Source organism: Emydura macquarii, unplaced genomic scaffold, assembly GCF_026122565.2.
Source record: "Emydura macquarii macquarii isolate MOO-44397 ecotype Brisbane River unplaced genomic scaffold, CSIRO-AGI_Emac_v2 contig_1644, whole genome shotgun sequence".
In the NCBI taxonomy this organism is placed as follows: Eukaryota; Metazoa; Chordata; order Testudines; family Chelidae; genus Emydura; species Emydura macquarii.
The window spans coordinates 18,081,935-18,095,513 of NW_027131781.1; the positions used below are offsets into that span (position 1 = coordinate 18,081,935).

A 13,579-nucleotide genomic window follows, 5' to 3' on the forward strand; every position below is an offset into this window, starting at 1 on the left:
AAAAAATTAAAGACTTAGAGTATATCTATACAGCCCCCACCTCACGGTCTCCCCAGCTCTCCCTCCCCCCCCCCCCAAAAAAAAAGCCACCCATGGCAGCAAGTCTCAGAGTCTGTGTCAACTGCTTAGGGCTTGTGCTATAAGCAGTATAGTTGTTCCCACTTGGGCAGGAGCCAGGGCTCTGAAACCTGGAGAAGTGGGAGGATCTCAGAGTCCAGGCTCCTTGCCTACCTTGCTGGCTTTTGTGAATTAAAGCATCTACCTCTATCCATTCATTGTAGAGGGAGCCTAGGCGCCTAACTCAGGCTTTGTGAATCATGATATTCCTGTGATTTTCCAGATGCCTATAATTTAGGTGGTATGATGCTCAGCATCACACCACCTAAGTACCTTTGTGAATCTAGACCTATGTTTTTAATCGATATTACTAAATTTTTTCCAGCTTCATTTAAAACCAACAAAGTTTATCGTTTATATTCCATTCATTCAACTAACTTGTGTCTTTTAATTTTTTTTCTGATGAAACAGTGTCCCAATCATTTCAGTAATTGTCATATCACCAGCATCAAATCAGCCTGACTGGTTAGAGCACATTCCTACACAGTGAAATCAGCTGAACTACATTTTACTGCGTTCCAGAAAAGAGATTCCATGTTGACATATTAACTCCTCATTACAAACCTGAGCTCTTAGTATTTCCAACATGAGGTCTTAATCCTCCATTCCTATCCTAAGGCACATTGTATTTTACCCAAGGTGAGGAATGCAGGGTCAGGCCGTAGAATAGGCTCTAACTGGCCAACAGTGAGGGATATGCATAATGTCATGGAAATAAGAAGTTCTGGGACTACTCACATGAGTAAAATGATGTATTCTTAAGTGTGTGCAAAACCAGATCCTGCTCTTGCATTTTGAGCAGCATTAGACAACTCCAGAGTGTAATGCACTGTTTTATTATTGAACTCTCACGTCATTAAAACAAAAAGTTGTATTACTGCAGTTTAGCATAATTAAAGAAAAAAATGTTGCTATTTATAGACAAACAGCTGTCTTGGTTTATTCTTTTCCTGCAGAATACTTGGCGTTTTTTATCAGTGTGTACATAAATGAAAAGAAAAAAAGCAGGTTGTCATATTGTCCTTTGTAGCTCTCTTCTAAAACCTCCTGATGATACTCCACAAGAAAATAATAAATGGCTTCAATTGTGGAAAGATACGTATCTGGCTTTCCTTTCTGGTGACGCCAAAAGCAAGTTTTCCTTGTTTTCAACTCAATTTGTAGCAATCCTGCCAAGAAAAAGAGGACAAAAGTTAGGCAATTTGGCCTTACAAACAGAGCTCCAGAGTGCGACTTGGGAGACCTGGGTTCTGTTACTGACACTGCCATTGGCCTGCTGAGTGACTTTGGGTAAGTCACTTGGGTAAGTCACAGGCTCCGTGCCTGTTTCCTTATCTATAAAATGAGGGTAATGATACCTTTCAGATTTATTGGTGAAAAGTGCTAGTTATACATGGGCTCGAGTCTTCGCAGGATTGGGGCTTAACATCCTGTTGTATTTAGGCTTGGTGGAATTCAATTTTTATTTTTATAATTTTGATGGATAATATTGGTTTATTTTTAAGCATTATTTCAATGATGAATCAGGGTAGTAAGCACTACAGTCTAATAAATGTTTGCAAGATCAGGCTCTGAACTATAAGTATCTTCTTAAATGTTATCACTAATGCAAAATTTGTATCTTGAGATGGTTTAACATTAGTAAATACAACATGGTCTGAGAATTGCTTAGAAATTAGACAGACAAACAAGTTTCGTCCATCTCCAGTCTGGCCCTATTTCAGGAGCCCAAACTGGCCAGTAGCTCAGCACTTGCAATTTTATACTTTTTATATAGCTTCAAACTATATTTAACTGTTTCTGGTGCAATTACAAGGTGAGGCTAGCTATTTATTTCACAGCTAACATATGACACCTTGTATATTAATAGAATATTCTTTTCAAAGTACACTATGTCATACCAACAGGCATGCATAAACTGGTAATGAAAAATGTATGTCTAAGCTGAAGATAATAATGATACAGGTTAATCATTCCCTTTACACTAAAGGCAGTTTTCATGATACTAGTTTATGTAGGAGATAAAATTTCAATTACATCTTTTAACAGACAAGTATCAATAGCCCAAAAGAATGAGGGTGAAATTCTGGCTCAATAGGGTAAGGATTTCACCTTATGAGCGGTGAACTAAAATTCAGGGAAGATTCCTCCAATACAACAAAAGCAACGAGAGTCCTGTAGTCTTTAAGGTATTACAGGACTCTCCTTGGTTTTGCTGTATACAAACTAACACAGCTACCACTCTGGAACTTTCCTCCAATACAAAGTTCCCATTGCTTAAAATTTGAGGGAAGAGAACGGGAAGTAAGACATTAAATGACAGTGAGATCACTGACCCCTGTGAGAATACAGGCACAGGATCAATTAATTTCAGCATGAGGATTTAGAAGTTTCAGAAAAAAAGATTTAGAAAAGGTTAAGTGTTACTGTTTACTGAGCATATTTCCATCATCTCTGTACTGTATCTATACAGCCAAAGGCGATATTTTATTACAAACATTAGTTGTTCTTTTGAGAGTAACAGACTATCCAGGAAGTCAACATTTTGACTTTTTTTCATGTTTAGTGAGTGTCCACATATTTTGAGCTCAAAAAATAAAACAAATATTTGTGCAAAACTGGGATTTAGGCAGTATGATAGTGTAGACATTTAGAAAACACTCAAGTATGGAGAATAAACAAAGTTTGCACATATAAAAGCTGTTTTCTCTCACACACACTTTATTTGGCTGACTGGATCACGTTTCAGAAAGATTAGTTATTATGCTCCCATTTTTTTCAATGTACTGTCTCCCATCATCACAAGCAACAATGCTTCTTCACAATTACATTAAGACCTGTGATGATAGACATCAAAACCTGTACACTCCCATTCTAATATACTTTAATGACTACATTGAGAGTGAAGGCACATTTAGGTCTGAAAGAAGTCTGCTGTGAATTTTAAGTGACTGTTCTGATAATGTTTAACATAGAAAGCATAAGTAGAACTGCACAAGTATACGGAATTGCAAAGTAATCATGTTTGTGAGAAAACAGATAAAGTAACTAAAAAACTAGAAAAGACTGATTTAAACTAACACTGAAGCTGTAAGTGTTAGGGAAGAACAGTTATCATGGAAATGAGAGATTAATACATATATATAAGAAAAGATAACAAAAAGTTACAAAGTTTGTGCAACAAAGGGAGGTGCTGAGAGGTGTCTGTGCCGAGATCGTCGTCATGATGAGCTTCCCACTCGTAAGTAACTTACCACCACTTGCTGAGCCTTTTGCCTTGATAAAAATTTGTTAAACTCGTCTGCTGAGTACGTGAATCTCAATCCAACACACTGTAATTTTATTCAACAATTAAAGCTTTATTCCCCGACTCCGTAAAGCACTTGAACATGCTCAACTTTAAGCACATGCTGAAGGGTTTTGCTAAATCCCTATGTCGGATAATTTTGTGTAGGGGATTCAGAGCTCCACTGGTCTAAACTCACTGGAATTTCCTTCCAATTCTTGAGTTGGGGGCGATTGTTTGCCCCTCAGGTGGAAGTGGCAAGAGGTTTAAACCACTTTTCTAAATCTGCAGATTCTCAACATCTCTGTGGATCTTGGGGAATTTAGCAGAAGCAAAGGGAAGCCAGATATAAGTCCCTTGCCTCGGTGTTGTTAGGGTTCTCCTACCCACTGCTATCTCTTGAATAACCCTTGATGTCCAAATCATGGAGGAAAAAGATTTGTACATTATTGTAGGAGGAGTCTATTGGAGTATTATGAAGATGTTCCCTCATCTCCCTGGTTTTTTTGAGGAGGCGAGAGGGCAGGAAGTCTTTGCAGACCTGCATCCTCCCCACAAAATGCCTCCAGAGGATGGGATAGAGGGGGAACATGCCACAGAGGCACAGTTCCCTCCACATTCCACTAGGCTTGACATACAGTTACAGGCTATCATTTACTTGCAGAAGTGGAAGGGAGCACAGATGCTTTAAAAACTGAGGCAGATACATGGCAGGTCCTTGCACAAGAGAATCTGTAAACTAATAAAAGAGGTATTTGACTAAGACTACAGAAAAAGTACCTAAGCAATCTTCTATTTTAACAGCTATACTAATGCTGCCAATATGCTGCACTACCTCTGGGAAAATAATCATTAATACTACATATAACAGTTCACTTTTCAGAGCCAGTTATCATTGATTTCTAATGAAATAATGTATCAATCTTAACCAAGCATTAGCAACTTTCAAGTATTTCCTGTCTGTAATGCAATTGGTTTGGTTTTCTAAAGATATATTACACCACTTTCCTAATAAGATTTAGAAATACTTATTTTTGTCCAAGTCTCCTGGATTGTCTATTTCTAAGGGTAATTAATGTCCCATATTGCTTTCACTTGTAGTGCAATTAGCTAGATTTACTGAAATGTATAAATGCAGACTTACAAAACACAGACTTTATTTTTACATTTTCTTGGCTCACTTCATTAATGTTTCTCTCCAGTATTTCTTTTAAGTTTATCTATTTGAACAAATACTTATTTTCTGGAATTACAGACACTGCTCTCCCTTTTGGACCTGGTTACAAGCAGGATTTCTTTTTGAACTGTAACTATTGATTTCCAGTTGAACTTAGTGTCTGGAAACAAAAGAATGACAGTGATTGTCTAACTCCGATGTGTGCTGTTGAGGTACATACAATCAGACGTGAATGCCATCAATTTTCCTGGGAGAAAAATAAAGCAACCAACCCACAAAAGAACCTCTAACAAACCCATTTTGTTGGAGGTGGGGCTGAAATTCATGCCTTTAAAGAAGTACACATACTCAACTAGTCCTATTTGGGATATAATGGGGGGAAGTGAGGGAGACATGAGTGGAGTGGACATGCAAGGAATCTCTGCACCCCCTGCTAATAAAGGCATCTGGTTCCATACTGGCTCTGCATACAGTACAATTCACTTTCCGGTCCTGTTAATCATCTCTATGTAGCCACTAGATGAATTGATAAGATGACACAGACTCAAATGCCAACACTATGTAGACAATACACAGCTCTACTTATCCCTCACCATGTACAACCAAAGATGGAAGAAGAGTTGGTTGAAACTGAATGTGAGCAAGATGGAGATTATCAAATCTGTCTGCCATTCTCTACAGTGGCTTCCCATAGAATATCAAGCCAAATTCATGGTCTCAGTCCTTAATCATAAGGTGCTGTTCCAGAATGAAGACTGGTCAACAACTCTACTCATCAGACACCATGGAACTTTCCATCACAACAGCAAATCTCATCTGTGTAGCAGACAGAGCTTTGTGAGGAGTGGCCCCAAACTGAAAGGAACTTCCATGGGAACTAAAGACCAGAACAAATCTGCTCCAAGTGCAAGGCACACTTCTTTGACTTAGCTTCTCTAATATAAACTATAATGTGTACATATTAAAAACAACCAACAACCCAAACAAAACACTATTCTGCAGAGACAATTCTGCTCCTTGTGAGAGGAGAAGAGAGAATGAACCATATGTAATACATAGTAGTCACATCACTTAATGGACTGCTGGAAGGCACTCAGATACAATAGTGATGAGGATGGTCTAAGATCTTGAAAAGACTAGAATTAAAATGGTGGTGCCAAGTATAGCATTGGGGGCTATACAACCTGGGGGAGGGTCCACTGGATCAACACTTAGGTAGACAGAATAGTGAAATCCTTCCATTATTATTATTTGTATTACTATAGTGCCTAGGAGCTCTAGTCATGGAAAAGGACTCCATTATGGTAGTCATTGTACAAACACAGAACAAGATGGTAAGAGGCTTACAATGTAAGACACAAGACGACACAGACAGACAGGGGAGTTCAAGTAAACCATGAGACAATGTCGGTCAGTAAGACAGGCAGTGATCTCTGCATACCAACAGCCTAACACAGGTTTTGAGCTTTTTGTAGGCATCACAGAAAATGAGAGTTTTGAAGAGGAATTTAAAGATGGAAATGAGGTGTGTGTGTGTGGACGTTTACAGGGAGCTTCTCCCAAGCATGTTGGGCAGCATGGGACAAAGTACAAAAGTGTTTATTTGAAAATTTAACAAGTGCGTGATGGAGGCTGGCATCATGGGCCAACTGTAGGTGAGCACTGACAGCTCAATGGTGTATGAGGGGGGGATAGGTAGGGTGGGTATTAACAGTGAAATGGCTTGAAAGTGAATACAAGCCGCTTATGCATTAGAGAATGGAGCCAGTGGAGGGATTCAAAAAGGGGTGACACGGGCAAAGCAATGAGCTAGGAAAATTATCTTAGCAGCTGCACTCTGAACGGACATACGTGGCATCAGACTGCATTTGTCAAGGCTAGAAAAAATGTTATGGCAAACAAGATGTGAGATGATGAGAGCTTGGAGGAAAGTTTTAGCAGTGTGGATGGATAAGAATGGCCATATCTTAAGAGATGTTATGCAGAAAGATTCTGCAAGATTTAGGTTTAGCCTGGGTTTGAGGACCTAGAGAAAGGTGCAAGTCAAAGATAGCATGCAGGGTTCCAGGCATGAATGACAAGCAGATTGGTGGTGGTGTCCACAGTGATTAGAAGGCAGCAGCTACTATTCTGGCCCATAGGCTGAAGCAGGTATCAAGGAAAGGCTACGCTACAGACCAATGATGAACCCATAGGGATTGGGGAGGGGGAAAGATTTCCTCGCCTTAGGCATGAGCAAGACACCCATATAAATCCCGTTCTCTGGCTGTATGTTGGTTTCCTGAATTTCATCCTTTGGTAAGGGTTTTTAAGTGACTTAAATTTAAATCAGTTCACAGTTATATCATGTAATAAAGCAATACATCACTGTATTGTCTATCACTTTATTTGATAAACTGAATTTTTATATTAAATTAAATATATTTGGTAACAGGATTTTGATTGGCTAATAAATTATGCTCATATGTTGTATTCTTTAATTAGCTAAATGAGCAGCAAAGCAGCATTCATCTTCCATGCAAGAAACCAGTGATGCCTATTCCATAGGCTACTAGAAAATAAGTTCAGAAATACATACTTGCTAATACACTTGCCAGCTAATAAATAGAGTAGAAATGAAGGAAATGTGCCTTCCAACCTAAGGGCTTGCTCTTGCTGTCATGAAGTCAGCTTCCAAACTGCCATTGATTTCAATGGGAGCAGGACTCAGCCCTACCTAGCACAAATATATGACTATTAAATTGTTGTTTCATATTGTAATTATCCGTGAAATGCTTAAATGTATCATCCTTCTAATCAATATAACACAGTGAAGGCTGTGCAGAACTACAAATGCATTGTGCTACTTCATAATAAAAGCAGCAATACTAATATTACATTTTCCACTGATGGCATTATCAGTACTGTCAGGAAGAACCAGGTTCTCTGTAACACAACATGTTCAAGTATTTGTCAAAAATGAAAAAATAAAAATCCTCTTTACGAGTTTTCCATTTTAAGTCAGATAATTGAACCCCTGATGCATGTTCAGATTTACTTTCATGTATGTATTTCTACCATGCTCATCATTATGGCATCTAATCAGGTGTTTTGCATTTAGAAAATACGTATATTTCATTTAGCCACTTTATTGTAGCTGTAACATACCATTTTATTTATTTATTTATTTATTTACTTACCTTGAAGTCGCTCATCAGTGATTATTTTGTTGGTTTGATTCCAAGTACTGTCAATAAATATTATTTTCTTCAGTACAGTATCTTCACTCCTGCTGTTTGATTTGTATTCACTTATGTTTCTATCTTCTTCTTTTGTTTCTATTTTTGTTTTCTTGAGACATGGCTCTGTTGAAGAATCATCGTCTTTGCCACAACTAACATTTTTCTTAACATCTTTTTGCAGATAGAGAGCAATATCTTTTACCAAAATTGAGTTAGGACCAGGAAAGATAAGTGCAATCTAAAATGAAGACAAATACAGAGATCTGAGTGCCATTTTGATAGAAAATTACATTAAAGTTTCTGGTAAAAAATTTAAGTACTTCTCTATTAAAAAAGAAAAATACTTATTTCTTACAGCAATCCACACAAAAACAAAAAAATAATCAAACCATTTAAATCCGTACAAGATGAAAGTAAACCTCTCTTTAAAAATGTATTTTGATTACCCCCAAAGAGTAAGAGGAGAGAGAGGATAAAAGGAAAATTAAATAAAGGCAAGAGATTTATTTAAATTAGTTATATGCAGGGGTTTCATTAAATATGTACAGGCTTGGAAGGATTAGCTTTTTATCAGCAAATGTCAGTAAACATCAATTTCAGAATACATACTAAAGCAGACTAAAAAATATTTCTACCAACAATAACTGAAATTTACAGATAGGCAAAGGAAGAAAAATGCTGCTTTAGAATTTATTAGAGGATGTCATTAAATAATTATTGTCTGACACTCCCATAATATCCTACAACTGAAAATTTAAAATTGACAGAAATTGACAAAATGCTTAAAAACCAAAATTCCATGCAACTGTGAAAATGTAAATCAATAAAAATAAAATGCTTAAAAAACAGATATCCATCAAAATTATTTAAAAAAAAAAAAATCAAATTCTGCCAAGCCTACATATGTATTACTTCCATACATATTAAACAAAGAGTTATCCTACCACAACAATATTTTCTGTGCAAGAAGGTACTTTGCAGATGTTTACACTAATTTATTTCTCTATGCCAGGGGGCAAATCTTATATTGTGAAGATGGCCAAATTCCATATTTAATTATGGTCTATGGGCCAGAGTATAAATTTATTACCCTCAATTAATTAATAAATTTTAAGGTCATTAGTGACTATTGGATCACCTAGTCTGACCTCAAATCTATAGCAGAGCTCCCACAGATGTCAATGGTATGTCACACAAAACAAAGATAGAATATGGCTTAAATGCAATAATTAAACTTTAGTTATTATGCATCATATATTCAGTACCTTCTTGTTGCATTCAGCATCCTTGTGGGAAATTATGACCACCTTTAGCATCAGTGGTATTTTAAAATCTTTTTTCCCCCGTCTTCCCCATCCTCCTTTCTCTATTTCTCTGCCCCTTCTCTCTTCTTTCCTTGACATTTCCTTCCCTGCAGCAAATACCAATTCCCATATGCATGAACTTCATTCACTCCCTTCCCTTCCCCATTTGATAATGCTGACATTACACATTTGTTAGGTTTCAGAGTTTTCACTGCAATTAAATTAATTGAAGGCTGGGAGCTCATTCCTCAGTCATTGTTTCGGGCTCTGTGCTGACTCAGGAAGATAAGATATATCAGTTATATTTGATAGGTTTTCCCTTCACCAGGATATACTAGAAACTTTTTTTTTTTTTTTAAATTAAAGCTTAGATTCTGCAAAAGCTGACTATGTAAGCAGGCTACATAACTTCATCAAGCAGGATAATATGGCCAGTGGGCTCGATGTTTGACACTTCTGCTCTATGCAGTAAGTAAAATACTTGCTACAAAGTGCAATGAAAACAAATCCTCTCTCTCCTCTGTAAGTGCAGACGACTGTGGACACAACAGAATCAGTGTATTTAGGCTGCACATGGAGACAGACTTCCATGAGCCCAGCAGGATGTCCACATCCCTATGCACTGCAGAGATGTACTCTGGATGGGGTGGAATGGAATCGTGGAGGAATAGTGGAAGAATAGTTCGATCTGCATTGCCTCTGAAAGTGGGGAGTGCAGCATCAGCAGCAGATGGGAGATGAAAGGCACATAAACACTTCCCTGGAACATGAATGCTTCTCCAGCACACAGCCCTGTTATAGAATTTCTTACTTCATGTCTTTTTTCTTCATATTCTGGAATGCAAGGATATGTATAAATGGCGACATCTTCAGGTGCTAGGAGTTTAGCATGTACAGCAGTGCTTTTGCCATCAGTTTCATTTGGATGTTTAATTATGTCAATCTTCAAAGGTAGCTACAACAAAAAAAGCAAATATATAAACAAATTCTCATACCATATGCATGTCTAGGCATAAAAGAAATATAAGGTCCAAAATCCCCACACAAAACTTTTTTTTAAATACATAGTAAATTAATATAAAGTTTCCTTAAACGTTTTGAATTAGCTGTCTAGGAATATGGACGTTCCTAATTTCAACAGAAGTTCATTAAAAACTAGACTGTTTAACACAAAATAAAGAAAGAAAACACGCAGATTAACATACACAGGAAATAGCACTCAGTGCTTTCAATCATATGCAATTTAGCTATTATACATACACACTTAGCACTCTGCATTGTTGCTACAATGAAGGCTCTCTTGATGCTTGTTATCAATTTTAATTTTCAGTCATTAATAACAGATGAAAAAAGTTATGCATTTAAATTTAGCACCCCAATGGTCCCAATCCTGAATTCCTATTTGCATTAGGTACTCAACTCACTGAAATTAATACAAAACTCTTTGATTTCAAAGATAGTATGGTCAAGCCCAATGGGTAAAATTTTCAAAAGAACCTAAGTGACTTAAAAGCCAAAGTCCCATTTTCAAAAGGCACTTGGGTACGTAAGCTCCTAAATGACTTTTGTAAATGGGACCTCAGCACTTCTGAAAGCTTTATTCAATATCTCAGTTAGAAAACAATATATTTTGATTTTAAGAAAATAGTAACTGACTTAGTTATACAACTCTTAGCAGTTCTTTGTTATTTTGTTTTTAGTTCACATTTTGGGTCATATTCAGCCCAGGTTTAAATGGTTGCAGCTCCAGAGCATTTGTTTATAAAACACCACACTAACAGATTCATAGATTCCAAGGCAAAAAGTGACCCCTGTGATTGTCTAGTCTGATCTCCTATATAACACAAGACATATAACTTCTCTAAAATAATTCCTAGACCATATCTTTTAGAAAAATATCTCATCCTGATTCAAAATGCCTATCCCAATGCTACTTTCAATTTGAAGAATTGTGGTGAGACTGGTTTAAGAAAGTTTAAAGAATTAGCTCCTAATTGCTCAATTTCATAATTTTACACATGAGGAGTCCCATTGACTTCAGTGGGACTCCTCATGTATGTAAAACTAAGCATACGCATAAATATTTGCAGAATTGGAACCTTAACTATCAATCTTCTTACATCTGTCTCCTTAAATCAGACTGGTAACCCTACTTTATCATAATTTATTCATTCTATCATCACTGTGTTAAAGATGACCTAGAAAAAGAACAGTGGCCATCTATTCACCCCACACCCACTAACAAATAATAGGCACAATAAACAACATGTTACGTTTCACTAACCTTCACAACTGGAAGTTCTTTGGTAGGCACAGTTTCAACTGGAACATAACATGAATAACAGTAAAACATTCTTGAACTATTGCATCTTGGGCACTTTGATCTCCCACTCTTTTGGGCCTTTTCAAGAACTTCCTGGGATGCTAACTGTAAATTCTGAAGTGGGTTATCTTGAAGTGATGAAGTGGTCTGTTGTGAATTTTTCAGACATTCAAAATTTCTTTTTAACTTCTGATGGCTTTCTTGGTTCAAAAATGTAGATGAATGTAAAGACATCTTTACTTTGAAAAGATAATATGCTGTATCTGCTAAAAAAAACATTGTATCTGATTTACTATAAATAACTACTTTTTTTAGAAATTAGTCAATTATCATATGATCATCCTATTTAACTAACACATATTTACTACTTATCACAGCAGAAATCTACTACTGTAGATCAGATCAATTTAATCCAGAAAAGATTATTATTTTTTAAAAACCAAAGGCTCCTATCAAGAGCAGGACTCCTCTGTGCTAGGTGCTATACAAACATAGATTAAAGATGGACCCTGATCAAAGAACTTGAGGACTCAGGCCTTGACCAGTACAAACATGCACATGCATAATTTTACTCAGGTGAGTTGCCTCACTCACTTTACTCATGTGAGTAAAATTAGAAACATGCATATTTGTAAATGCTCTGATTTTGCAAACACTATGGCCCCAATCCTGCTAACACTTTTGTATGTGCTTAATTTTAGTTACATGAGTAGTCCTGTTCATTTCCAATAGGATTTCTCACTTGAATTAAGTTAAGCATGCGAGTATAAGCAAATATAACTATACTAGTTTAAGTCCCATCCCTGCAATTTGTTGGGTGAGGACAGACCTCTGTGTCTGCACAAACCCCAATGATATGCATAAGATTCTGTGAGGGCACAGTGGTTTTCCAGCATGCAATAAGTTGAAGGTTCAGAGCCATCAATAAAAACGTTAGGCCAAAATTTTCAAATTTGTGTGCCTAAAGCTGAGCACCTAAATTGAAAATCAGCCACTTATTTACTTGAAATAACTTTAGTTACCCAAAGTCTCAACATTTTCATATTAGCTTCTCTTTTTAAACTAGAAAAGGATACATTTGTCTCTACAGCAGTAATAAAGATATTAATTAAAGCATTTTTTGGTTCAACAATGTCTGTTTTAAGTAAAGGAACAAACTATTAATGCAAGAATCGTACACTGTTCATCCCACATGCCAAAACAACCTAGAATACTGGGGCCCCTTTACACCACATCAAGGTCTGGCACAAAGGGGCCCTACAAACCCTGGCTTCGACTGGGAAAGGATTCCCCCAGGGCAGGCACAGCCTAATAACACTGCACCCGAACACCCGTGCCAGGAGCTGCAGCACACAGTATTGAGGAGATTCCAGGCAGTGCTGTGAGACTTAGGGTAGTCTAGATAGAGGCCAGAGCTGTTTTTAAGTTAGGCCAGGGCCTTCTGCAGCCCCCTGAACAGCACAAGAACAGGAGGCTGCAGAAGAAGGGTATGTAAATCAGGGTACTGGAAAACAATAAAACCTTTCCCTTGCTAAACACTATTTAACACCACAAACCCATACATTTTCTATTCAGTATCTTCTCCTACTGCCTTTTCACCAGGATAAAAGAGCTACTGCAAACCCCACTTTGGCAGGTAAGTCAGCTCCTTGACAGAAGCAGGAATGGCCTGAGACACTTGGCGGCCACGAACACCAGACGAGATACTCCTGCTCCCAGGCCTGGACTCGAAGGGCCTAACGGCTCCCTTGCAAACACTGAACTGAAGGGGATGCCCTGGACCACAAGGCCAAGGGGCCTTCCGTGAAGGACAGACGTTCCCTGCGTCGTGTCTGGTTAACCACAAGAACCCCCTCCTCAGCCACTCGGCCAGGTCCGGCCCTACAAAAACGCCTGCTCCGAGTCCGAGTCCTACCTGGCTGGCGGGCGCACGGAAGCAGCGCCTCCAGCTCTGAGTCTGGGGCCGGCTCCGGATTCCGGAACCAAAGGGCCGGGCCTCGGTCTGCCGGGGTGCGGGACAGCGGAAGAACGCACCCGGGGGAGCGCTTTGCAGGAAACGCTCGGTTGCTAGGGCCCCTTAGTAACGGTACACAGAAGCCGGAGGTGCTGCTGCTGCTGCTGGGCCCGGGGCAGGTACGGAGCGTGAGCTGC

At 38.1% G+C, this 13,579-nt stretch overlaps 2 protein-coding genes across 4 annotated transcripts in view; one reads left to right on the top strand and one right to left on the bottom strand.

Annotated features, from left to right (window-relative positions):
* Positions 1-937: 937 nt before the first annotated feature.
* On the bottom strand, positions 938-13,399 carry DTWD1 (DTW domain containing 1). 3 transcript variants are annotated; one of them, XM_067555785.1, is made up of 5 exons: positions 13,344-13,399; positions 11,390-11,691; positions 9,917-10,060; positions 7,760-8,039; positions 938-1,286 (listed from the first exon to the last, which is right to left on the bottom strand). In XM_067555785.1, exons 2-5 carry the CDS (start codon positions 11,660-11,662, stop codon positions 1,057-1,059), a joined length of 927 nt encoding a protein of 308 aa, XP_067411886.1. In that variant the 5' UTR covers positions 11,663-11,691; positions 13,344-13,399; the 3' UTR covers positions 938-1,056. The 3 variants fall into 3 exon arrangements, with proteins under 3 accessions (XP_067411886.1, XP_067411885.1, XP_067411887.1); XM_067555784.1 differs by having other exon boundaries at positions 11,390-11,694; positions 13,344-13,398; XM_067555786.1 differs by lacking the exon at positions 13,344-13,399 and adding an exon at positions 13,057-13,074.
* A 60-nt stretch (positions 13,400-13,459) lies between these two features.
* FAM227B (family with sequence similarity 227 member B) overlaps positions 13,460-13,579 on the top strand; it is a 61,158-nt gene continuing 61,038 nt past the window's right edge. Inside the window, exon 1 of the mRNA XM_067555780.1 lies at positions 13,460-13,561. The gene's annotated coding sequence lies outside the window, so the exon portion shown is untranslated. The remainder of the gene's footprint in view (positions 13,562-13,579) is intronic.

Bases quoted from the DNA above. Each gene is read 5' to 3' on its own strand.
- DTWD1 (XM_067555785.1), bottom strand. From the start codon at position 11,662: ATGTCTTTACATTCATCTACATTTTTGAACCAAGAAAGCCATCAGAAG. The intron at 8,040-9,916 runs GTAAGAAATTCT...TCTTCATTTTAG, and splicing joins ATGAAGAAAAAAGACATGAA to ATTGCACTTATCTTTCCTGG. The intron at 1,287-7,759 runs GTAAGTAAATAA...TTTTCTTGGCAG, and splicing joins CACTGATGAGCGACTTCAAG to GATTGCTACAAATTGAGTTG.